The 26,858-nt window shown below is 48.6% G+C and overlaps 1 protein-coding gene across 1 annotated transcript in view; it reads right to left on the bottom strand.

The window, feature by feature from the left end:
- LOC115130232 (pleckstrin homology domain-containing family M member 3-like) overlaps positions 1-26,858 on the bottom strand; it is a 165,443-nt gene that overhangs the window by 123,114 nt on the left and 15,471 nt on the right. Inside the window, exons 4-6 of the mRNA XM_065018943.1 lie at positions 25,924-26,705; positions 6,838-6,983; positions 6,431-6,624 (exon numbers count right to left, since the gene is read on the bottom strand). Coding sequence (XP_064875015.1) covers positions 6,431-6,624; positions 6,838-6,983; positions 25,924-26,705 — 1,122 coding nt within the window. The remainder of the gene's footprint in view (positions 1-6,430; positions 6,625-6,837; positions 6,984-25,923; positions 26,706-26,858) is intronic.

Genomic DNA, 26,858 nt, shown 5'->3' with positions numbered 1-26,858 from the left:
CCTCACACTCCATACAGCCTCTTCTACCCTACACCTCACACTCCATACAGCCTCTTCTACCCTACACCCCCTCACACTCCATACAGCCTCTTCTCCCCTCCCCCCCCCACACTCCATACAGCCTCTTCTCCCCTCCCCTTACACTCCATACAGCCTCTTCTACCTCCCCTTACACTCCATACAGCCTCTTCTACCCTCCACTCCTCACACTCCATACAGCCTCTTCTCCCCTCCCCTCCCCCACACTCCATACAGCCTCTTCCCCCTCCTCACACTCCATACAGCCTCTTCTACCTACACCCCCTCACACTCCATACAGCCTCTTCTACCCCACACACTCCCCTCACACTCCATACACCCTCTTCTACCCTACACCCCCTCACACTCCATACAGCCTCTTCTACCCTCCCTCCCCTCACACTCCATACAGCCTCTTCTACCCTCCTCCCACTCCATACAGCCTCTTCTACCCTCCCCTCCCCCACACTCCATACAGCCTCTTATACCCTCCCCCCCTTACACTCCATACAGCCTCTTCTACCCTCCCTCTCACTCCATACAGCCTCTTCTACCCTACACTCCCCTCACACTCCATACAGCCTCTTCTACCCTCCCCTCCCCCACTCCATACAGCCTCTTCTACCCTCCCCTCCCCTCACACTCCATACAGCCTCTTCTACCCTACACCCCCTCACACTCCATACAGCCTCTTCTACCCTACACCCCTCACACTCCATACAGCCTCTTCTACCCTACACCCCCTCACACTCCATACAGCCTATTCTACCCTCCCCCCCTCACACTCCATACAGCCTATTCTACCCTCCCTCACACTCCATACAGCCTATTCTACCCTCCTCCCCTCACACCCATACAGCCTCTTCTACCCTACACCCCCTCACACTCCATACAGCCTCTTCTACCCTACACCCCTCACACTCCATACAGCCTATTCTACCCTCCCCTCCCCTCACACTCCATACAGCCTCTTCTACCCTACACCCCCTCACACTCCATACAGTCTCTTCTACCCTCCTCCCCTCACACTCCATACAACCTCTTCTACCCTACACCCCCTCACACTCCATACAGCCTCTTCTACCCTACCACCCCTCACACTCCATACAGCCTCTTCTACCCTACACCCGCCTCACACTCCATACAGCCTCTTCTCCCCTCCCCTTACACTCCATACAGCCTCTTCTACCCTCCCCTTCACACTCCATACAGCCTCTTCTACCCTCCACTCCCCTCACACTCCATACAGCCTCTTCTCCCCTCCCCTCCCCTCACACTCCACACAGCCTCTTCTCCCTCCCCTCACACTCCATACAGCCTCTTCTACCCTACACCCCCACACTCCATACAGCCTCTTCTACCCTACACCCCCTCACACTCCATACACCCTCTTCTACCCTACCTCCCCTCACACTCCATACAGCCTCTTCTACCCTCCCCTCCTCACACCCATACAGCCTCTTCTCCTCCCCTCCCACTCCCATACAGCCTCTTCTACCCTCCCCTCACACTCCATACAGCCTCTTATACCCTCCCCTCCCCTTACACTCCATACAGCCTCTTCTACCCCCCTCCCCTTACACTCCATACAGCCTCTTCTACCCTCCCCTCTCACTCCATACAGCGTCTTCTACCCTACACTCCCCTCACACTCCATACAGCCTCTTCTACCCTCCCCTCCCCTCCCACTCCATACAGTCTCTTCTACCCTCCCCTCACACTCCATACAGCCTCTTCTCCCCTCCCCTTACACTCCATACAGCCTCTTCTACCCTACACCCCCACACTCCATACAGCCTCTTCTACCCTCCCCTCCCCTTACACTCCATACAGCCTCTTCTACCCTACACCCCCTCACACTCCATACAGCCTCTTCTACCCTACACCCCCACACTCCATACAGCCTCTTCTACCCTCCCTTACACTCCATACAGCCTCTTCTCCCCTCCCCTCACACTCCATACAGCCTCTTCTACCCTACACCCCCCTCACACTCCATACAGCCTCTTCTCCCCTCCCCTCCCCTCACACTCCATACAGCCTCTTCTACCCTACACACCCCCTCACACTCCATACAGCCTCTTCTACCCTCCCCTCCCCTCACACTCCATACAGCCTCTTCTACCCTCCCCTCCCCTCACACTCCATACAGCCTCTTCTACCCTACACTCCCCTCACACTCCATACAGCCTCTTCTACCCTCCACTCCCCTCACACTCCATACAGTCTCTTCTACCCTCCCCTTACACTCCATACAGCCTCTTCTACCCTCCCCTCCCCTCACACTCCATACAGCCTCTTCTACCCTCCCCTACCCTTACACTCCATACAGCCTCTTCTCCCCTCCCCTCACACTCCATACAGCCTCTTCTACCCTCCCCTCCACTCACACTCCATACAGCCTCTTCTCCCCTCCCCTCACACTCCATACAGCCTCTTATACCCTCCCTCCCCTTACACTCCATACAGCCTCTTCTACCCTCCCCTCCCCTTACACTCCATACAGCCTCTTCTACCCTCCTCTCCACTCCATACAGCCTCTTCTACCCTACACTCCTCACACTCCATACAGCCTCTTCTACCCCCCTCCCCTCACACTCCATACAGCCTCTTCTACCCTACACCCCCTCACACTCCATACAGCCTCTTCTACCCTACACCCCTCACACTCCATACAGCCTATTCTACCCTCCCCTCACACTCCATACAGCCTCTTCTACCCTCCCTCCCCTCACACTCCATACAGCCTCTTCTCCCTCCCCTTACACTCCATACAGCCTCTTCTACCCTACACCCCCTCACACTCCATACAGCCTCTTCTACCCTACACCCCCTCACACTCTATACAGTCTCTTCTACCCTCCCCTCCCCTCACACCCATACAGCCTCTTCTACCCTACACCCCCTCACACTCCATACAGCCTCTTCTACCCTACACCCCCTCACACTCCATACAGCCTCTTCTACCCTACACCCCCTCACACTCCATACAGCCTCTTCTCCCTCCCTCCCCCTCACACTCCATACAGCCTCTTCTACCCTACACCCCCTCACACTCCATACAGCCTCTTCTACCCTCCCCTCCCCTCACACTCCATACAGCCTCTTCTCCCCTCCCCCCCTCACACTCCATACAGCCTCTTCTACCCTCCCCTCCCCTCACACTCCATACAGCCTCTTCTCCTCCCCTCCCCTCACACTCCATACAGCCTCTTATACCCTCCCCCCTTACACTCCATACAGCCTCTTCTACCCTCCCTCCCCTTACACTCCATACAGCCTCTTCTCCCCCCTCCCCTCACACTCCATACAGCCTCTTCTACCCTACACTCCCCTCACACTCCATACAGCCTCTTCTACCCTCCTCCCCTCACACTCCATACAGCCTCTTCTACCCTACACCCTCACACTCCATACAGCCTCTTCTACCCTACCCCCCTCACACTCCATACAGCCTATTCTACCCTCCCCTCACACTCCATACAGCCTATTCTACCCTCCCCTCCCCTCACACTCCATACAGCCTCTTCTACCCTACACCCCCTCACACTCCATACAGCCTCTTCTACCCTACACCCCCTCACACTCCATACAGCCTATTCTACCCTCCCTCCCCTCACACTCCATACAGCCTCTTCTACCCTACACCCCTCACACTCCATACAGCCTCTTCTACCCTACACCCCCTCACACTCCATACAGCCTATTCTACCCTCCCCTCCCCTCACACTCCATACAGCCTCTTCTACCCTACACCCCCTCACACTCCATACAGTCTCTTCTACCCCCTCCCCTCACACTCCATACAGCCTCTTCTACCCTACACCCCCTCACACTCCATACAGCCTCTTCTACCCTACACCCTCCTCACACTCCATACAGCCTCTTCTACCCTACACCCGCCTCACACTCCATACAGCCTCTTCTCCCCTCCCCTCCCCCACACTCCATACAGCCTCTTCTCCCCTCCCCTTACACTCCATACAGCCTCTTCTACCCTCCTTACACTCCATACAGCCTCTTCTACCCTCCACCCCCTCACACTCCATACAGCCTCTTCTCCCTCCCTCCCCCCCACACCCATACAGCCTCTTCTCCCTCCCCTCACACTCCATACAGCCTCTTCTACCCTACACCCCCACACTCCATACAGCCTCTTCTACCCTACACTCCCCTCACACCCATACAGCCTCTTCTACCCTAAACCCCCTCACACTCCATACAGCCTCTTCTACCCTCCCCTCCCCCTCACACTCCATACAGCCTCTTCTACCCTCCACCCCTCACACTCCATACAGCCTCTTCTACCCTCCCCTCCCTCACACTCCATACAGCCTCTTCTACCCTCCCCTCCCCTTACACTCCATACAGCCTCTTCTCCCCTCCCCTCCCCTCCCACTCCATACAGCCTCTTCTACCCTCCCCTCCCTCACACTCCATACAGCCTCTTCTACCCTCCCCTCCCCTTACACTCCATACAGCCTCTTCTACCCTCCCCTCCCCTTACACTCCATACAGCCTCTTCTACCCTCCCCTCTCACTCCATACAGCCTCTTCTACCCTACACTCCCCTCACACTCCATACAGCCTCTTCTACCCTCCCTCCCCTCCACTCCATACAGCCTCTTCTACCCTCCCCTCACACTCCATACAGCATCTTCTCCCTCCCCCTTACACTCCATACAGCCTCTTCTACCCTACACCCCCCACACTCCATACAGCCTCTTATACCCTCCCCTCCCCTTACACCCCATACAGCCTCTTCTACCCTCCACCCCCTCACACTCCATACAGCCTCTTCTACCCTACACCCCCACACTCCATACAGCCTCTTCTACCCTCCCCTTACACTCCATACAGCCTCTTCTCCCTCCCCTCCCCTCACACTCCATACAGCCTCTTCTACCCTACACCCCCTCACACTCCATACAGCCTCTTCTCCCCTCCCCTCCCCTCACACTCCATACAGCCTCTTCTACCCTACACACCCCTCACACTCCATACAGCCTCTTCTACCCTCCCCTCCCCTCACACTCCATACAGCCTCTTCTACCCTCCCTCCCTCACACTCCATACAGCGTCTTCTACCCTACACTCCCTCACACTCCATACAGCCTCTTCTACCCTCCACCCCTCACACTCCATACAGCCTCTTCTACCCTCCCCTTACACTCCATACAGCCTCTTCTCCCCTCCCCTTACACTCCATACAGCCTCTTCTACCCTCCCCTTACACTCCATACAGCCTCTTCTACCCTCCACTCCCCTCACACTCCATACAGCCTCTTCTCCCCTCCCCCCACACTCCATACAGCCTCTTCCCCTCCCCTCACACTCCATACAGCCTCTTCTACCCTACACCCCCACACTCCATACAGCCTCTTCTACCCTACACTCCCCTCACACTCCATACACCCTCTTCTACCCTAAACCCCCTCACACTCCATACAGCCTCTTCTACCCTCCCTCCCCTCACACTCCATACAGCCTCTTCTACCCTCCCTCCCCTTACACTCCATACAGCCTCTTCTCCCCTCCCTCCCCTCCCACTCCATACAGCCTCTTCTACCCTCCCCTCCTCACACTCCATACAGCCTCTTCTCCCCCCCCTCACACTCCATACAGCCTCTTCTACCCTCCCTCCACTCACACTCCATACAGCCTCTTCTCCCCCCTCCCCTCACACTCCATACAGCCTCTTATACCCTCCTCCCCTTACACTCCATACAGCCTCTTCTACCCTCCCTCCCCTTACACTCCATACAGCCTCTTCTACCCTACCCTCACACTCCATACAGCCTCTTCTACCCTCCCCTCCCACTCCATACAGCCTCTTCTACCCTCCCCTCCCCTCACACTCCATACAGCCTCTTCTCCCTCCCCTCACACTCCATACAGCCTCTTCTCCCTCCCCTTACACTCCATACAGCCTCTTCTACCCTACACCCCCCCCACACTCCATACAGCCTATTCTACCCTCCCTCCCCTTACACTCCATACAGCCTCTTCTACCCTACACCCCCTCACACTCCATACAGCCTCTTCTACCCTACACTCCATACAGCCTCTTCTACCTCCCCTTACACTCCATACAGCCTCTTCTCCCTCCCCTCCCCTCCCACTCCATACAGCCTCTTCTACCCTACACCCCCTCACACTCCATACAGCCTCTTCTCCCCCCTCCTCCCACTCCATACAGCCTCTTCTACCCTCCCCTCCCCTCACACTCCATACAGCCTCTTCTACCCTACACCCCCTCACACTCCATACAGCCTCTTATACCCTCCCCTCCCCTCACACTCCATACAGCCTCTTATACCCTCCCCTCCCCTCACACTCCATACAGCCTCTTCTACCCTACACCCCCCTCACACTCCATACCCATACAGCATCTTCTCCCCTCCCCTCTCACCTTCTCCGGAGGTCCTCGGCCACGCCGGCGCGGCAGCTGAACAGGTATGCTCTGAGGGACTGGAGCTGCTGTCTCAGGCGTAGGACTGCAGCCAGGCCCCCACAGTGTTCATACAGACACGGGTTCAACTGCTGCACATCCAGTAGGGGCTCCTCATAAACAAACTCCAGGAACTCCTTGGCCTGCTTGGACACCTGGACAGAATAGGGAGAGGAGGGGTGGGCTGTGTGTGTGTAAGGTCAAATCCTAACTTCAGAAGTGTATGTAACTAAAACTTTCTCACTCAGTGGGTGTTTCAGAATTTTTCTGTAGGTTTCTGAATATGTTGCGTGCGAGTGGATATGAACACATACAAGTCACTCTGGTAAATGACTCAGACGACGTGTGTAGAACGTCACCATTCTCACCTTGTGTCTGTTGGTGTCCCAGTTGTGCAGCAGGCGGGCAGGGATGAGGAACAGGTTGTCTTGGTGACAGCTCTGGCAGTAGTACCAGCCACTGTAGCAACACACCTTGGCCTTGCCCCGCGACAACCCTACCTGCTTCTGACACCCTGCACAGAGATAGAGAGGAGATACTGGGTGAGGGAGTGTGTGTGTGTGAATGAGTGTATGGGTCTACAGATAAACTAAACCACCAAACACTCTCTGTATCTAGAATTCAAAAAGGTGAGTGATGAAGTCCCTAATTTATTAGCTGTTATTAGACGTTGCAACAGCCTTGCAGGTCAACGATTGAGCGGCTGTTGACCTCCACAGGTCAAAGGTCAGGAGACAGAAAAACAGATTTGCCATGGTTAATGATTAGAGTCCCAGTCTGCAAGACTTTCATATGTACCTCTCTCTCAATACCACACAAACCACTTGCAACCAAGCAAACCAACATCTAGAACTACAAGGACTTCCAAAAACATCCCGTTCAGTGAATCCCTCCAACCCAGTTGAAGCGGAGGTTTCCCCACTCCTCCCTGTAGTCACAATAAGAGGGGAATTCAATGCTCTACTGTCTTAGAAAACAGTAGAAAGGAAATATCCTAGGCTTCTATTGATGTCCTTCAGTAGTGCTGCTATCCTCTGAAAACTCTCTGCTTTGTCTTGGTCTCTTTGTTGTTCCTGTCTGCGCTCCCCCAAACACTCTGGGCCCACGCCATGGGCCACGCTCAGAACCCAAACAGGTGACCGCGGCAACGGCAGGTGTCCCTTATCCCCAGGACGATCTGGGAGGGACGGGGCCCAGGACGCCACGGAGGAAGAAAGGAACAAGGGAAGAAGGAGATGGAGAAGGTAATGGAGGGGGAGGGAGAGGGAGCGCAGACGGATATGGACTTGCACGCTCTTTGTCTTTTCCGGTGGAGCGTAGCGCCTCTGCCTCTGTACTTCACAGAGACGAGACGGGGAAGAGATCAGACGTGGATAGAGAGAAAGAAGGAAAGAGACGGAGGAGAGAAAAAACAGAGGATAACACACCAACAGCGGCTATCAGAACAGCCGATCTGGACCGGAGAGAGGTTCAGAATTAACCCTATGCAATCGACTACAGGCTTAATTAACTGAATGGACAACAGAGACAGAATGCAATATGGAATTTTATTAAATAGTTTGGGGTATGGCCTCGTCTCCTTGGAGCCAGATGCTGATGACAGGTAGCCCTCTGCTGGGCAGCTGGTATCGAAACCCCCCCGCTGGGGGAAAGGAGGTCCAGTAATGGGCCTTCAGGTTATTATAGCTGGTGGGGGTGGGGGGTGCGGAGGGTTGTCCAAGACTGTTGCTGAAAAACAAGCATTCAGATCAGCCTTCCTGATTGAGCATTCAGATCAGCCTTCCTGATTGAGCATTCAGATCAGCCTTCCTGATTGAGCATTCAGATCAGCCTTCCTGATTGAGCATTCAGATCAGCCTTCCTGATTGAGCATTCAGATCAGCCTTCCTGATTGAGCATTCAGATCAGCCTTCCTGATTGAACTTTTGTGAACAACATTGCAAGTCTCTGTTTTCTGCTATTTATCTGCGGAGGCTTTCTATTGGCTGTTGTTGAAGCTCTGTCAATGAAGAGGAAGTGAGACTGGCTCTACTGCTCTAGGGATACAGAGAGAAAACAAAGGGTAATAGGTCAACTAAAACACATAAAGGGCCGGTTCAAGAGTATTCCTGGACCCAGATGAAGCCTAGCACTTTTAATGGAGGGCCAAGTGTAAAATTAATCTGGGAGTTGGTATTCCATTCCCCACTGTGGACAAAAGAGAAGTCGATGTAAAAAACCTTACAGCCCTCAAAGAATACATAAACCACAAAACCTCCCCAGCTGACATCTTCATTAGAGTAATGTCTCCCTTAAGGTCCCCTCAGACTTCGGGGACCATTAGTTTCTACTTTATTATTCTGTCAGAGGGAAAAACTTAGAACTCAACCCAACGCAATATAACAGAGGCCCCATTATAAATGAGTATGATAAATTACTAAGCAGGGACTGATGTGTGACCCTGTTTCTCTTGGAGAGAGAGACCATCTCCTCCTTATGCCTTCCTAAACCCAAACCAATATGGCATAAATACAGGGGCTGCCCTGCCACTGGCTGAGGTTAGGAGCTAGCTATGCACCCGCCAGCTACCATCAGGCACACTGGAGCTAATGTCAACTTGAGCTTTTTGGGGCAGGGACCCCAAGCTATAAAAAGACAGAGTTGGTGTCTTCCCCCCTCAACTCTAGTCCCCTCTCTACCATCCAACCCTGAGCATAAACAACACACACACACACACCACACACGCCCTGGAGGCTGCAGTGCAGAGCGTACCACAGACCACGCAGTGGGGTGTCGTGTGTCGAGGCTGCCCTGTCATCAACGTAGGAGCGCAGCACAAACCCACACTAACCACCCCTGCTCCATAAATACATCCACCCCCCCAGAAACCCGCTTGCTCTGCTACCCATCCACTCAACTCACAGCGGATGGATGGGGTTTAGCCATTGGGGTTTTTCTCAAAAGGGTTCCTCAGAAATTATTGATGATTGTTAAGTTACCAAATCGCTAACATCGTCGTTTACACAACTACACCTTGGCTTCTGTATGGTCTATATTCTCTGAAATAGACCAGCATCTCTAAATCTGGACCTTAACTTGTGTTGGATGGTGCGGCTCCTATACTAATGATGTGGACAATGTGGATTCCCTTAGTGAGAGTGAGATGGAAGCCAAGGCCTCCAGGGAGAATGTCCAGCCAGCAGAGAGGATGGTCAGTGCCAGTGGCCAAACGCTCTGACCCAGCTGGGTGCTGGGTCATGTGGACAGCACTGCTGAAATGGTCAGTAAAGAAAACAAACAAGAAAAACCCTTGCACAAAAAATTATAATCACAAACGCATGTGGAGCTACTTCATGTGTATATGTCCTCCCCAAAGAACCACAGCTCACTAACACAGCTGGATGCATTCTAGAAGCCTTCTAAGGTAGAGTGTAGAGGGCAGAGGGACAGAGCAGTGGTGCTCATGGGAACAACATGCCCTCTTGGAAATCCTGTGTCCACCAGTGTGGGAAGTGGGAAAGAAGAAGAGGTATCAAACCATGACTCCCGCCCCTCATCTCATGCTCCCACTTGAGAGGCCACCGTAGATTAGAACAGAAACACTATTCTAATACTGAGGCCCCCCAGGCCTGCCTTCTATGGTGAATCTGTGGCCCCTGTTCCCCAGTCCCATAGCTAGAGAGGGTCTTTCTGCTCTGTCGTCCCCAGAAAGGGGCTCCCACTCAGCCACGCTTTCAACTGTCCGACGGTTTACACCTCTGTGTGTGTGTGTGTGTGTGTGTGTGTGTGTGTGTGCGCACACAGGGGGCAAACACAAGAGGCCTCTTCTTTGATGTGTCTCATTCAACACTCAAATTAAAATGTGTACAAAGAGAGACAGAAACACAGAGACAGAGACACAGAGACAGAAACACAGACAGAGACAGAAACACAGAGACAGAGACACAGAGATAGAAACACAGAGACAGAGACACAGAGACAGAGAGACAGAGACAGAGAGACACAGAGACAGAAACACAGAGACAGAAACACAGAGACAGAAACACAGAGACAGAGACTCAGAGACAAAGACAGAAACACAGAGACAGAAACACAAACACAGAGACAGAAACACAGAGACAGAAACACAGAGAGAGAAACACAGAGACAGAGAGACAGAGACAGAAACACAGAGACAGAAACACAGAAACACAGAGACAGAAACACAGAAACACAGAGAGAGAGACAGAAACACAGAAACACAGAGACAGAAACACAGAGACAGAAACACAGAGAGAGACACAGAGACAGAAACACAGAGACAGAAACACAGAGACAGAGACACAGAGACAGAGACAGAAACACAGAGACAGAGACAGAAACACAGAGACAGAAACACAGAGACAGAGACAGAAACACAGAGAGACAGAGACAGAAACACAGAGAGAGACAGAAACACAGAGACAGAAACACACAGAAACACAGAGACAGAAACACAGAGACAGAAACACAGAGACACAGAGACAGAAACACAGAGACAGAAACACAGAGACAGAAACACAGACACACAGAGACAGAAACACAGAGACAGAAACACAGAGACCGAGAGAGAGAGACAGAAACACAGAGACAGAAACACAGAGACAGAGACACAGAGACAGAGACACAGAGACAGAAACACAGAGACAGAGACAGAAACAGACACACAGACACAGAGACAGAAACACAGAGACAGAAACACAGAGACAGAGACAGAAACACAGAGACAGAGACAGAAACACAGAGACAGAGACACAGAGACAGAAACACAGAGACAGAGACACAGAGACAGAGACACAGAGACAGAGACAGACAGAAACACACAGAGACAGAAACACAGAGACAGAAACACAGAACACAGAGACAGAGACAGAAACACAGAGACAGAGACAGAAACACAGAGACAGAAACACAGAGACAGAAACACAGAGACAGAGACACAGAGACACAGAGACAGAAACACAGAGACAGAGACACAGAGACAGAGACACAGAGACAGAAACACAGAGACAGAAACACAGAGACAGAGACAGAAACACAGAGACAGAAACACAGAGACAGAGACAGAGAGACAGAGAGACAGAAACACAGAGACACAGAGACAGAGACAGAAACACAGAGACAGAAACACACAGAGACAGAAACACAAGACACAGACAGAGACACAGAGACAGAAACACAGAGACAGAGACACAGAGACAGAAACACAGAGACAGAGACATAGACACAGAAACAGAAACACAGAGACAGAAACACAGAGACAGAGACACAGAAACACAGAAACAGAGACAGAGACACAGAAACACAGAGACAGAAACACAGAGACAGAGACACAGAAACACAGAGAGACACAGAGACAGAAACACAGAGACAGAAACACAGAGACAGAGACACAGAGACAGAAACACAGAGACAGAAACACAGAGACAGAGACACAGAGACACAGAGACAGAAACACAGAGAGAGAGACACAGAAACACAGAGACAGAAACAGAGACAGAAACACAGAGAAAGACACACAGAGACAGAGAAAGAGAGACAGAAACACAGAGAAAGAGAGACCGAAACACCCATGGAAAATTGGAAAACACTAAACAAACAACAACACGAAGAATTATCTATCCAAAATGGAGAAGTATGGGTAAACCACTTCTCCAATCGTTTTGGCTCTATAATAAAGAATAAAGAGCAAAAACATATTCAGGATAAAATATAAACCTTAGAATCAACTATTAAAGACAACCAGAACCCACTGGATTCTCCAATTACCTTGAATGAGCTACAGGACTAAATAAAAACCCTCCAACCCAAAAAGGCCTGTGGTGTTGATGATGGTATTCTTACTGAAATTATTAAATATACAGACAACAAATTCCAATTGGCTACACTAAAACTATTTAACATCATCCTTAGCTCTGGCATCTTCCCCAATATACAAATTTGACCCCAATAACTACCGTGGGATATGCGTCAACAGTAACCTTGGGAAAATCCTCTGCATTATCATTAACAGCAGACTCAGTGAAAACAATGTACTGAGCAAATGTCAAATTGGCTTTTTACCAAATTACCGTACAACAGACCATGTATTCACCCTGCACACCCTAATTGACAACCAAACAAACCAAAACAATGGCAAAGTCTTCTTATGCTTTGTTGATTTCAAAAAAGTCTTAGACTCAATTTGGCATGAGGGTCTGCTATACAAACTGATGGAAAGTGGTGTTGGGGGTAAAACATACGACATTATAAAATCCATGTACACAAACAACAAGTGTGCGGTTAAAATTGGCAAAAAACACTAATTTCTTCCCATAGGGCCGTGGGGTGAGACCGGGATGCAGCTTAAGCCCCACCCTCTTCAACATATACAGTGGGGCAAAAAAGTATTTAGTCAGCCAACAATTGTGCAAGTTCTCCCACTTAAAAAGATGAGAGAGGCCTGTAATTTTCATCATAGGTACACTTCAACTATGACAGACAAAATGAGAAAAAGAATCCAGAAAATCACATTGTAGGATATTTTAAATGAATTTATTTGCAAATTATGGTGGAAAACAGAGAGACAGAAACACAGAGAGAGAGACAGAAAGAGAGACAGAAACACAGAGACAGAGAGAGAGAGAGAGACAGAAAGAAAGAGAGAGAAAAGCACAGAGCGGAATAGTAGAGAATGCAGTGAACACAGTGAGTGCATGGACAGTGCAGTTCTCTCCTCAGTTCTCCTCTCCTCCTTGTCCCTACAAAGCCCTCTCCTCTGCGGACCCTGTGAATCCACACAAGCTGAATGAGCAGGATCAAGCAAACTTTGAGAGGAACCTGGGGGTACATTCTGCACCCCATCGAGGGCTAGTGGTGGTATTGGGGGGGTCTCAGGCTTCAAACGAACACCGGCCACAAAAGAACAACCCTGTGTTCCTCCATGTGTAATTTGCTGAATAAATATTGCTAATTAAATACTGGTTCAGTATGGGTTTGATGTGAACAATCACTTGTCGTGGAAGGGGGTGGGGCTCGCATATGCATATGTGGTGCAATTCTATTCAGTTGAAACAAATTGACGAAGACAACACACGGGTGGAAGGTCTTTCATGGTGAGTCCTGCATGACTGGCCAACAAGATATAGACCAGTGTAGATGATTGTATAGATTTGCTAATATACAGGGCATTCTGAAAGTATTCTGTTATGTTATAACCTTATTCTAAAAGGATTAAATGAGACATTTTCCACATAAATCTACAGAAATGTTTGCAAACTTAAAAACAGAAATACTTTACATACATAAGTATTCAAACCCTTTGCCATGAGACTCGACATTGAGCTCAGCTGCATCCTGTTTCCACTGATCATCCTTGAGATGTTTCTACAACTTGATTGGAGTCCACCCTGTGGTAAATTCAATTGATTGGACATGATTTGGAAAGGCACACACCTGTCTATATAAAAGGTCCCACAGTTGACAGTGCATGTCAGAGCAAAAACCAAGCCATGAGGTGAAAGGAATTGTCTGTAGAACTCTGAGACAGAATTGTGTCGAGGCACAGATCTGGGGAAGGGTACAAAAACATTTCTTCAGCATTGAAGGTCCCCAAGAACACAGCGATCTCCATCATGCTTAAATGGAGGAAGTGTGGAACCACTAAGACTCTTCCTAGAGCTGGTCGCCTGGCCAAACTGAGCAATCGGGAGAGAAGGGCCTTGGTCAGGGAGGTGACCAAGAACCCAATGGTCACTCTGACATACAGTGGGGCAAAAAAGTATTTAGTCAGCCACCAATTGTGCAAGTTCTCCCACTTAAAAAGATGAGAGAGGCCTGTAATTTTTATCATATGTACACTTCAACTATGACAGACAAAATGAGAAAAATAATCCAGAAATTGTAGGATTTTTAATGAATTTATTTGCAAATTATGGTGGAAAATAAGTATTTGGTCACCTACAAACAAGCAAGATTTCTGGCTCTCACAGACCTGTAACTTCTTCTTTAAGAGGCTCCTCTGTCCTCCACTCATTACCTGTATTAATGGCACCTGTTTGGACTTGTTATCAGTATAAACCTCAAACAGTCACACTCCAAACTCCACTATGGCCAAGACCAAAGAGCTGTCAAAGGACACCAGAAACTTAATTGTAGACCTGCACCAGGCTGGGAAGACTGAATCTGCAATAGGTAAGCAGCTTGGTTTGAAGAAATCAACTGTGGGAGCAATTATTAGGAAATGGAAGACATACAAGACCACTGATAATCTCCCTCGATCTGGGGCTCCACGCAAGATCTCACCCCGTGGGGTCAAAATGATCACAAGAACGGTGAGCAAAAATCCCAGAACCACACGGGGGGACCTAGTGAATGACCTGCAGAGAGCTGGGACCAAAGTAACAAAGCCTACATTCAGTAACACACTACACCACCAGGGACTCATATCCTGCAGTGCCAGACGTGTCCCCCTGCTTAAACCAGTACATGTCCAGGCCAGTCCCGTCTGAGAGCATTTGGATGATCCAGAAGAAGATTGGGAAAATGTCATATGGTCAGATGAAACCAAAATAGAACTTTTTGGTAAAAACTCAACTCGTCGTGTTTGGAGGACAAAGAATGCTGAGTTGCATCCAAAGAACACCATACCTACTGTGAAGCATGGGGGTGGAAACATCATGCTTTGGGGCTGTTTTTCTGCAAAGGGACCAGAACGACTGATCCGTGTAAAGGAAAGAATGAATGGGGCCATGTATTGTGAGATTTTGAGTGAAAACCTCCTTCCATCAGCAAGGGCATTGAAGATGGAACGTGGCTGGGTCTTTCAGCATGACAATGATCCCAAACACACCGCCCGGGCAATGAAGGAGTATTGAGAACAAAGTATTGAGAAACTTTTGTTATTGACCAAATACTTATTTTCCACCATAATTTGCAAATAAATTCATAAAAATTCCTACAATGTGATTTTCTGGATTTTTTTTTCTCATTTTGTCTGTCATAGTTAAAGTGTACCTATGATGAAAATTACAGGCCTCTCATCTTTTTAAGTGGGAGAACTTGCACAATTGGTGGCTGACTAAATTATTTTTTGCCCCACTGTAGCTCCGGAGTTCCTCTGTGGAGATAGGAGAACCTTCCAGAAGGATAACCATCTATGCAGCACTCCACCAATCAGGCCTTTATGGTAAAGAGGCCAGATGGAAGCCACTCCCTGGTAAAAGACACATGACAGCCCGCTTGGACTTTGTCACAAAGGCAAGTAAAGGACATTCAGAACATAAGAAAACATATTATTTGGTCTGATGAAACCAATATTGAACTCTTTGGCCTGAATGCCAAATGTCATGTCTGGAGAAAACCTGGCACCATCCCTACGGTGAAGCATGGTGTTGGCAGCATCATGCTGTGGGGATGTTATTCAGCGGCAGGGACTGGGAGACTAGTCAGGATCGAGGGAAAGATGAATGGAGCAAAGTACAGAGATCCTTGATGAAAACCTGCTCCAGGGCTCTCAGGACCTCAGACTGGGGCGAAGGTTCACCTTCCAACAGGACGACCCTAAGCACACAGCCAAGACAACACAGGAGTGGCTTCGGGAAAGGTTTATGAATGTCCTTGAGTGACCCAGCCAGAGCTTGGACTTGAACATCTCTGGAGACACCTGAAAATAGCTGTGTAGCGACGCTCCCCATCCAACCTGACAGAACTTGAGAGGATCTACAGAGAAGAATGAGAGAAACTCCCCAAATACAGGCTCTAGGCTCTAATCTCTGCCAAAGGTGCTTCAACAAAGTACTGAGTAAAGGGTCTGAATACTCATGTAAATGTGATGTTTAATTTTTAATACATTTGCAAAAATGTCTAAGAACCTGTTTTTTGCTTTGTCATTATGGGGTATTGTGTGTAGATTGATGAGGGGAAAAAACTACTTAATCCATTTTAGAATAAGGCTGTAACGTAAGAAAATGTGGAAAAAGGTCAAGGGGTCTGAATAATTTCCGAATTCACTGTAGTGCATTCAAATAGTAGTATTCATCTGGCCAGTTAATATAATAGTGGCATTCAGGTCTTAAGTTCAATATTCATCAAGAACTGATACATTGAATGTGTTCAGCCAGGCCAGAAAATTTTTGAGAATGTTGTTTGTGGTTCATGTGAGTAAGTAGCTTTGAAACGCCAGGCCAAAATTCCTCATGACAAACCGCTGCTCTAACAATGATACTCAGGGAAAAGGACAGGGCAAGGCAGGAGGGAAGAAGCTACCAGGGAAAAGGACAGGGCTAGGCAGGAGTGAAGAAGCTACCAGGGAAAAGGACAGGGCTAGGCAGGAGTGAAGAAGCTACCAGGGAAAAGGACAGGGCAAGGCAGGAGGGAAGAAGCTACCAGGAAAAAGGACAAGGCAAGGCAGGAGGGAAGAAGCTACCAGGGAAAATGACAGGGCAAGGCAGGAGGGCAGAAGCTACCAGGGAAAAGGACAGGGCAAGGCAGGAGGGAAGAAGCTACCAGGGAAAAGGACAAGGCAAGGCAGGAGGGAGGAAGCTACCAGGGAAAAGGACAGGGCAAGGCAGGAGGGAAGAAGCTACCAGGGAAAAGGACAGGGCAAGGCAGGAGGGAAGAAGCTACCAGGGAAAAGGACAGGGCAAGGCAGGAGGGAAGGCAGACAGGAAGATTCAACACAACAATTGTTTTTGGTTAATTCTGGTGTTGCATTTTTCTATCCATTGTGCTCTGGCCTCTTCTACAAATTCCTAGTCCACTAAGTTGCTGAGGCCTGATGGGTAATTAGGAGACATCAGAGCCCAGCTGAAAGGAGGGTGCACATGCTCCCCCCCAGAGCCCTTCACACAGGCACAGGAGAGGGGCCAATCCACCATCTATCCTTTGTGGGGGGAGGGGGTAACAAATTGGGACATGGGGGGTGTTGGGCGGTGGGGTGCTCAATCACAGACCCCAAATAGACAGAGAGGTGAGGGGCAAAAGCTACAGTAATGGGGACCCCCAAACCCCCTCCTACACTCCCTGGACATTGTGCTCTCCGTCAGACCCCACAATGGTAACTTCCCCCCTCTGTCAGACCCCACAATGGTAACTTCCCCCCTCTGTCAGACCCCACAATGGTAACTTCCCCCCTCTGTCAGACCCCACAATGGTAACTTCCCCCCTCCGTCAGACCCCACAATGGTAACTTCCCGCCTCTGTCAGACCCCACAATGGTAACTTCCCGCCTCTGTCAGACCCCACAATGGTAACTTCCCCCTCTGTCAGACCCCACAATGGTAACTTCCCCCTCTGTCAGACCCCACAATGGTAACTTCCCCCTCTGTCAGACCCCACAATGGTAACTTCCCCCTCTGTCAGACCCCACAATGGTAACTTCCCCCTCTGTCAGACCCTGTCAGACCCCACAATGGTAACTTCCCGCCTCGGTCAGACCCCACAATGGTAACTTCCCCCTCTGTCAGACCCCACAATGGTAACTTCCCCCTCCGTCAGACCCCACAATGGTAACTTCCCCCTCCGTCAGACCCCACAATGGTAACTTCAGACCCCCCCCTCCGTCAGACCCCACAATGGTAACTTCCCCCTCTGTCAGACCCCACAATGGTAACTTCCCCTCTATGCTCCCCCCCTCTCTAACTTCCATTATCTCTCTCTTCCACTAGCTCTCTCGTACTCTGTCCCTGCCTTTGCCTGCTGTCCTCACGCCCCCTAATCCCCCTAAACGAGCCCTGGTGGCCAGAGATATTTGTTTAGGGAAAAGTGATTAAAGTGTAATACAACAGACTGGCCCCTGACTCTCTGTCCTAAGATAAGTGACTGACAAGACCAAGCAGTCAAAAGGAAACTGGCACGCTACCAAGGAGCCAGGCCGGGACAGAGAGAGTTAGACAGAAAGAGGGAACAGAGAAAGAGAGAGAGAGCGGGACAGAGAGAGAGAGAGAGAGACTAGAGTTCAGTGAAAACAGTGAGAGCCTGAGAGACGAGTGAGTCTGAATGAACGAGAAAGGAAAGAGGATAAATGGGGAGAGAACATAATAAAAGAGGTGTGTGAACAGAGCATGGAAAAAGCTGTATCCAGCTGTTATTCTAAGCTTGGGTCTCGACACGCCTCATTCAAACACCTTTGCAGCCAAAGCGAACAGAACAGAGCCTCTGAATCAAACAATTAGCTTCCGCATTGACCATAGCATCCCGGCCGCCCGGCCGCCTGTCTTTGATTCTAAAAAAGGATTTTTTTCCCCGTCCGCTTTATGCCGGCCAATTATTGTCAGGTGCCCGCTCTCCTTGTTCAGAGGACCTTTCAGATGGCATGCATTAATAGAGGACTGGTTACAGAAGAGGAGGAAAGCACCTCATTCATCCCTCTTAGTGAGCACACATTTCACACCCAGAGAGACCAAACACAACGCCGCCATGGTTCCATTTACTGAGCTGTCTGTCAGTCAGCTTGTGAAGTCTCTCTGTATCTGGTAGTGACATATCAGTTAGGGTCCAGAGGCTGATGACGCAAACAGATATAGTGGGGAGTAGGACATCTCTAGGGGGAATTATGAACTATATCTCTAGATGACAATTTACATTAAGTTGCTCTTATAACTGTGTACTATTTACACTAGTATCAACATTGTAATAACGTGTTGTTACATAGATAGTACTTGAGTAATTGCATTTCAATTGCATAGTAATGGAACTCATATATTACAGACAGGCCATAGTGAATACTAAAACATTTACCACCAGACAATGGCCAGTGTGTGTGTGTGTGTGTGTGTGTGTGTAAGGTGTTAATTTTGGGGAGGTGTCTGTGACCCCCAGTAGTGTAACAGATGATCTGAGCTCAAAAGAACTGATGGTGGTGGGTGAGAGACCCAGAAACCATGACCCCCAGCCGCCGTTTTGAAGCTAACCACAACAAAGCTGCTTTGTCACTGCACAGGACTCTGGGGAATACCATGGAAAATGAAGACAAACAAAAAAGGGTCTGTGTTTGGGTTGAGGTTCAGACTAAAAAAGAATCTGACGTTCTATCAAGTGTTGCTTTGGAGAGCTGCTGTCCGCTTGTTTGATTGTTTGTTTGGAGGGAAAGAGGAACGGCGAAGGATTCAAGGACACTGGTCTTACTCAGGTCTGGACATGCCGTTCAAGTTGGCGTCATAAACGTGGTGAAATGTGGGTTGATGAACAGATACGCCGCACCCACCCGCACACTTCCTTGTGTAACCTCAAAGGGGTTAAGAGGTCAAAGGTCAAGATTGACGAAGAGGATAAGGGACGAGTCCTTCTGATAGGGTTTAGGATATTATGCACCCATTGGCTAATGTCACACTGGACTTCTTCAACAGGGCCTATGCTTATCTCTGTTTGTCTGTTCTACTTATATTGGACTCAGAGACAAGACCTGCATTGCACCATCTGACAGTCCTTAGATAGCTGACCTCCCTCCTAACCTCCACTGAATTATACACAGAGACGACAAGAATGCCTACTGAACAGAGTACAGCATTCTAAGGCACTGCATCTCTGTTCTAGAGGCGTCACTACAGACCCTGGTTCGATTCCAGGCTGTTTCACAACCGGCCGTGATTGGGAGTACTATAGGGCAGCGCACATTTGGCCCAGTGTCGTCCAGGTTCAGCCGTCATTGTAAATAAGAATTTGTTCTTAACTGATTTAGTTAAATAAAGAAAGAAAAACGTATACAATCCTCGGGACATGTTTCCAGACCACTACTAACCCTCCGGTAGTGAACATAAGTATGTGGACACCTGCTCATCAAACATCTCATTCATGGGCATTAATAGTGGGACCCCCCCTTTGCTGCTATAACAGCCTCCACTCTTCTGGGAAGGCTTTCCACTAGATGTTGGAACAATGCTGCAGGGACTTGCTTCCATTCAGCCACAAGAGCATTAGTGAGGTCGGGCACTGATGTTGGGCGATTAGGCCTGGCTTGTAGTAGGCGTTCCAATTCATCCCAAAGGTGTTCGATGGGGTTGAGGTCAGGGCTTTGTGCAGGCCAGTAAAGTTCTTCCATAACAATCTCCACAAACCATTTCTGCATGGACCTTCGCTTTGTGCACAGGGGCTTGTCATGCTGAAACAGGAAAGGGCCTTCCACAAACTGTTGCCAAAAAGTTGGAAGCACATAATCATCTAGAATGTCATTGTATGCTGTAGAGTTTATCTATTTTATTTAACCCTTATTTTACCAGGTAAGTTGACTGAGAACAGATTCTCATTTACAGAAACGACCTGTGGAATAGTTACAGGGGAGAGGAGAGGGGATGAATGAGCCAATTGTAAGCTGGGGATGATTGGTGCAGCTGTAGAACCTTTCGAAGATCTGAGGACCCATGCAAAATCTTTTCAGTCTCCTGAGGGGGAATAGGTTTTGTCGTTCCTTCTTCACGACTGTCTTGGTGTGATGTGGACACCAAGGAACTTCAAGCTCTCAACCTGCTCCACTGCAGCCCCGTCGATGAGAATGGGGGCGTGCTCGGTCCTCTGTTTCCTGTAGTCCACAATCATCTCCTTTGTCTTGATCACGTTGAGGGTGAGGTTGTTGTCCTGACACTACATGGCCAGGTCTCTGACCTCCTCCCTCCGTATAGGCTGTCTCGTCATTGTCGGTGATCAGGAAACCACCGTTGTGTCATCGGCAAACTTAATGATGGTGTTGGAGTCATGTAGTCATAAGTGAACAGGGAGTACAGGAGGGGACTGAGCATGCACCCCTGAGGGGCCCCAGTGTTGAAGAACAGCATTGTGGATGTGTTGCTACCTACCCTTACCACCTGGGGGCAGCCCATCAGGAAGTCCAGTTGCAGAGGGAGGTGTTTAGTCCTGGGGTCCTTAGCTTATTGATGAGCTTTGAGGGCACTATGGTGTTGAACGCTGAGCTGTAGTCAATTAATAGCATTCTCACATAGGTGTTCCTTTTGTCCAGGTGGGAAAGGGCAGTGTGGAGTGCAATGGAGATTGCATCATCTGTGGATCTGTTGGGGCGGTATGCAAATTGGAGTGGCTCTCGGGTTTCTGGGATGATGGTGTTGATGTGAACCATGACCAGCCTTTTGAAGCACTTCATGGCTACAGGCTACAGTGCTACGGGTCGGTAGTGTCATGACGTTGGCCTAGGGGATAGGTTTATGACCGTCATAAATACCTCTTCCCCCCTTTTCTCTTCTCTAACCTACTGAGGTTACATTTAAAAAAAACCTTGGTTAACATAGAGATTCTGGGAACGTTAGTATGTGGAGCGAAATGAACTATATTCTGGTAATCCGACCAATTGAACATATGCAGTGGTACTTAATGAATATGATGTCAGTTCGGTTGTCATCTGAGACATTCTCATCAATGATAAGATGACATAAACTCCACAGTGGAAAGTCTATACATCAGAGTTATCAGATTCACATGGAATTGTTGTTCAATTTAAATGTTTGAATATGAATTATTTGTGATGGGATGAAATGTGATTTTAGCTTCTATAATGTGAGATTCTGATTTTCATAAGTTAGGGCTGCTCAATCAGTGGCCCTCCCCTGTGAAGGGACAAAGGCTGTAAAACTTTTCAAACACACCCTCCTCTTCCTTCCCATATAAGCTCTTGACTACAACATAACTATCTGTTCCGCGGATGTGAGATGATGGTCCTATGTAAGAATGGTTCAGGAAAAAACTACAGAACGAAGCCAACATTAGCATGAGCTTTGGTTGCGAATGGTATGAACTTTGAACTCTTATTCACGACAGAAGTGATACCTCCTAGCCGTTGAGTTAGCGACCGCAGCTGCAAAAGCAGGTTAGGAAGGAACAGACAGAGTATCCCATCTACCACACAACGACGTTACTACAACTTATCCAAGTGACCACCAGAGACATTCTTCAAAGGACAGAGGACTCGGTTTGGCAACACGGCCTTCCACCTACCACCAACCTACTGAAGCGCAGCTCAGAGTAAATATTTATTGCATTTTCCTTTTCCAAATGGGCGGTAATTTAGAATGCATAATATACTTATATATGAAGCCAATGACTGATGTGGTGTACTCCTCAATGCCATCGGAGGAATCCCAGAACATAATCCAGTCTGTTCTAGCAAAACAGTCCTGTAGCTTAGCATCTGCTTCATCTGACCATTTTTTTATTGATCTAGTTACTGGTGCTTCCTGCTTCATTTTTTGCTTGTAAGCAGGAATCAGGAGGATAGAATTATGGTCAGATTTGCCAAATGGGGTCGAGGGAGAGATTTGTTTACATCTCAGTGTGTGGAGTAAATAAAGGTGGTCCAGAGTTTTTGTTTTCCTCTGGTTGCACATTTAACATGCTGATAGTAATTTGGTAAAACGGACTTAAGTTTCTCTGCATTAAAGTCCCCGGCTACTAGGAGCTCCGCCTCTGGGTGAAGGTTTTCTTGTTTGCTTATGGCGGAATACAGCTCATTCAATGCCGTCTTAGTGCCAGCCTCTGACTGTGGCGGTATGTACAGCTATGGAAAAATACAGATGAAAACTAGGTAGGTAGTGTGGTCTACAGTTTATCATGAGAAACTCTACCTCAGGAGAGCAATAGCTCGAGACATCCTCAGATACCGTGCACCAGGTGTTATTTACAAAGATACATAGTCCGTCGCCCCTTGTTTTACCAGACGCCGCTGTTCTATCCTGCCGGTACATCGTATAACCAGCCAGCTGTATGTTGATAGTGTCGTCGTTCAGCCACGACTCCGTGAAGCATAAGATATTACAGTTTTTAATGTCCCATTGGTAGTTTAATCTTCCGCGTAGGTCATCTATTTTATTGTTCAAAGATTTCACGTTCGCTAGCAGAATGGAAGGAAGTGGGGATTTATTCGATCGCCTATGAATTCTCAGAAGGCAGCCTGCCCTCCGGCCCCTTTTTCTCCACCTCTTCACGCAAATCACAGGGATCTGGGCCTGTTCCCGAGAAAGCAGTATATCGTTCGCGTCGGCCTCGTCAGACTCGGAAAAAAAGTATTCTGCCAGTCCGTGGCGAGAAATCGCATGTCCAGAAGTTATTTTCGGTCATAAGAGACGGTAGCGGCAACATTATGTACAAAATAAGTTTAATTACTTTTTTAAAGTTACAAACAACGCAAATAAACTAACAAAAAAAAACACAATCAGGTAAAACGTCTGCCTTCTTCTCTGGCGCCATCTTACAAGAGGCCCAAACCATAAAAAATAGCCCCAAACTATTATTCCTCCTTCACCAAAACTTTACAGTTGACACTATGCATTGGGGCAGGTAACGTTTTCCTGGCATCCGCCAAACCAACAGTGCAATTTTTAAGTAAAGAATACGTAGTAGGTGAACAATGGATAAGTAGAGAAATAAAAACAACAGTAAAAAGACGTGAAAATAACAGTAGCGAGGCTGTAACAGTAGAGAGGCTATAACAGTAACGAGGCTATAACAGTAGCGAGGCTATATACAGTAGAGGCTATAACAGTAGCGAGGCTATATACAGTAGCGAGGCTATATACAGTAGCGAGGCTATAACAGTAGCGAAGCTATATACAGTAGAGAGGCTATATACAGGAGAGAGACTATAACAGTAGCGAGGCTATATACAGTAGAGGCTATAACAGTAGCGAGGCTATATACAGTAGCGAGGCTATAACAGTAGCGAGGCTATATACAGTAGAGAGGCTATATACAGTAGCGAGGCTATATACAGTAGCGAGGCTATAACAGTAGCGAGGCTATATACAGTAGCGAGGCTATATACAGTAGCGAGGCTATTTACAGTAGAGGCTGTAACAGTAGAGAGGCTATAACAGTAGCGAGGCTATATACAGTAGAGAGGCTATATACAGGAGAGACTATAACAGTAGCGAGGCTATAACAGTAGCGAGGCTATAACAGTAGAGAGGCTATATACAGTAGAGAGGCTATATACAGTAGAGGAGCTATAACAGTAGAGAGGCTATATACAGTAGAGAGGCTATAACAGTAGAGAGGCTATATACAGTAGAGAGGCTAAAACAGTAGCGAGGCTATATACAGTAGAGAGGCTATATACAGGAGAGACTATAACAGTAGCGAGGCTATAACAGTAGCGAGGCTATATACAGTAGAGGCTATAACAGTAGAGAGGCTATATACAGTAGAGAGGCTATATACAGTAGAGGAGCTATAACAGTAGAGAGGCTATATACAGTAGAGGCTATAACAGTAGAGAGGCTATATACAGTAGAGAGGCTATATACAGTAGAGGCTATAACTGTAGCAAGACTATATACAGAGAGGCTATATACAGTAGAGAGGCTATATACAGTAGAGGGGCTATAACATAACAGTAGAGAGGCTATATACAGTAGAGAGGCTATATACAGTAGAGAGGCTATAACAGTACTATATACAGTAGAGAGGCTATATACAGTAGAGAGGCTAAAACAGTAGCGAGGCTATATACAGTAGAGAGGCTATAACAGTAGCGAGGCTATAACAGTAGAGAGGCTATAACAGTAGCGAGGCTATATACAGTAGAGAGGCTATAACAGTAGAGGCTATATACAGTAGAGGGGCTATATACAGTAGAGAGGCTATATACAGTAGAGGCTATAACAGTAGAGAGGCTATAACAGTAGAGAGGCTATAACAGCTATAACAGTAGAGAGGCTATATACAGTAGAGAGGCTATATACAGTAGAGAGGCTATAACAGTAGAGAGGCTATAACAGTAGAGAGGCTATAACAGTAGAGAGGCTATATACAGTAGAGAGGCTATATACAGTAGAGGAGCTATAACAGTAGAGGAGCTATATACAGTAGAGAGGCTATAACAGTAGAGGGGCTATATACAGTAGAGGGGCTATAACAGTAGCGAGGCTATAACTGTAGCAAGACTATATACAGTAGAGAGGCTATATACAGTAGAGAGGCTATATACAGTAGAGGGGCTATAACAGTAGCGAGGCTATAACAGTAGCAAGACTATATACAGTAGAGGGGCTATAACAGTAGCGAGGCTATAACAGTAGCAAGACTATATACAGTAGAGAGGCTATATACAGTAGAGAGCCTATATACAGTAGAGGGGCTATAACAGTAGCGAGGCTATAACAGTAGCAAGACTATATACAGTAGAGAGGCTATATACAGTAGAGAGGCTATATACAGGCACCAGTTAGTTGGGCTATTTGAGGTAATATGTAGATGTAGGTATAGTTAAAGTGACTATGCAAAGATGATAAACATTGAGTAAACAGCAGCGTAAAAGAGGGGTTGGGGGACACAAATACACACACACACACACACACACACAAAATGCAAATAGTCCAGGTAGCCATTTGGCATGTATCTTTCCATTAACAGAGATATGTAGGTGAACCATTATGTGGGGTGTGAAGTGACAGGATATTCTTCTAGTGAAGAATGTGTCACTTTATCACTCTGTGCGTGTGTGTGTGTGTGTGTGGTTGGTAAGAGGTGCAGGTCTCTACCTGCACACCGGAAGCTCTGGGTGGTCAGGCCCTTCTCCACAGCCAGGCAAGTGAGGATACTGAGGAAGCTGGTGGTGACTGACTGTCTCTTGGCCCTCTGGGTGTCCCTCTGCCTCCTCTCCCTGGAGGGCTTGCTCCTCAGCAGAATCCCCGTTGACACTGCACCCGGCTGGGCCTGGCCGGAACCCTGTCCCTCCTCACCCTGGGGCCTCTGGGCTGCCACGGCCATCTGCAGGGCCTCCACCCAGTCCTGGGCCTTGAGTTTTCTCTCAGCCCGCAGACGGAGCACCTCGCTGGGGAAGACGCCTTGGAAGCAGCCAGCGCTCACCCCCTCGGCCTCGTCCCTCTGCACGGCCAGGCAGGAGGCCAGCGGGTAGTGGAGGACGGGCTCAGACACGGGCCCCCGGCCCTCGGTGGGAAAGGCCTGCAGCGTGGAGCAACTCAATACGAAGGTGAAGGTCCTCCAGTTGTTCTGGTCAGTCAGCTGGTGGAGGAGCCCAGCCTTGAGGATATCCGTACAGCAGTGGGTGAACAGGGGCAGGGCCGTGGGCCGGGCCGGGAAGAGATGGGAGCAACCAGGGGCCAGGGCAGCCTCAGCAGGACCACGGGGATCTGGTCTAGTGTCGTGACCTCCAGAGGTAACGGAAGATGACGGGGAGAAGGCTGGAAGACACTCTGCATTTTTGTGGGCGGGCTGGGCAGCCAGTACTCTCTCCCAGATCAGCCTCCTCCAGTCTATCACCTCCCACTGGCAGGCGGCACGTAACTGCAGGCGGGTGGAGCTGTTGAAGAAGAGGGTCAGTGAGTGATCTTTTAACACGTTGCTATGAGAGAAAGAACATTACAACAAAGCTTAAATTACAACTTATTTTCAAGTGAGTGCAGGCCATTTCTTTCATGTTTATGTGATTGACATAAACATTTAATTTATATTT

Source organism: Oncorhynchus nerka, linkage group LG1, assembly GCF_034236695.1.
Source record: "Oncorhynchus nerka isolate Pitt River linkage group LG1, Oner_Uvic_2.0, whole genome shotgun sequence".
NCBI classification, from domain to species: Eukaryota; Metazoa; Chordata; class Actinopteri; order Salmoniformes; family Salmonidae; genus Oncorhynchus; species Oncorhynchus nerka.
This window is presented reverse-complemented; position numbering and strand designations above follow the sequence as displayed.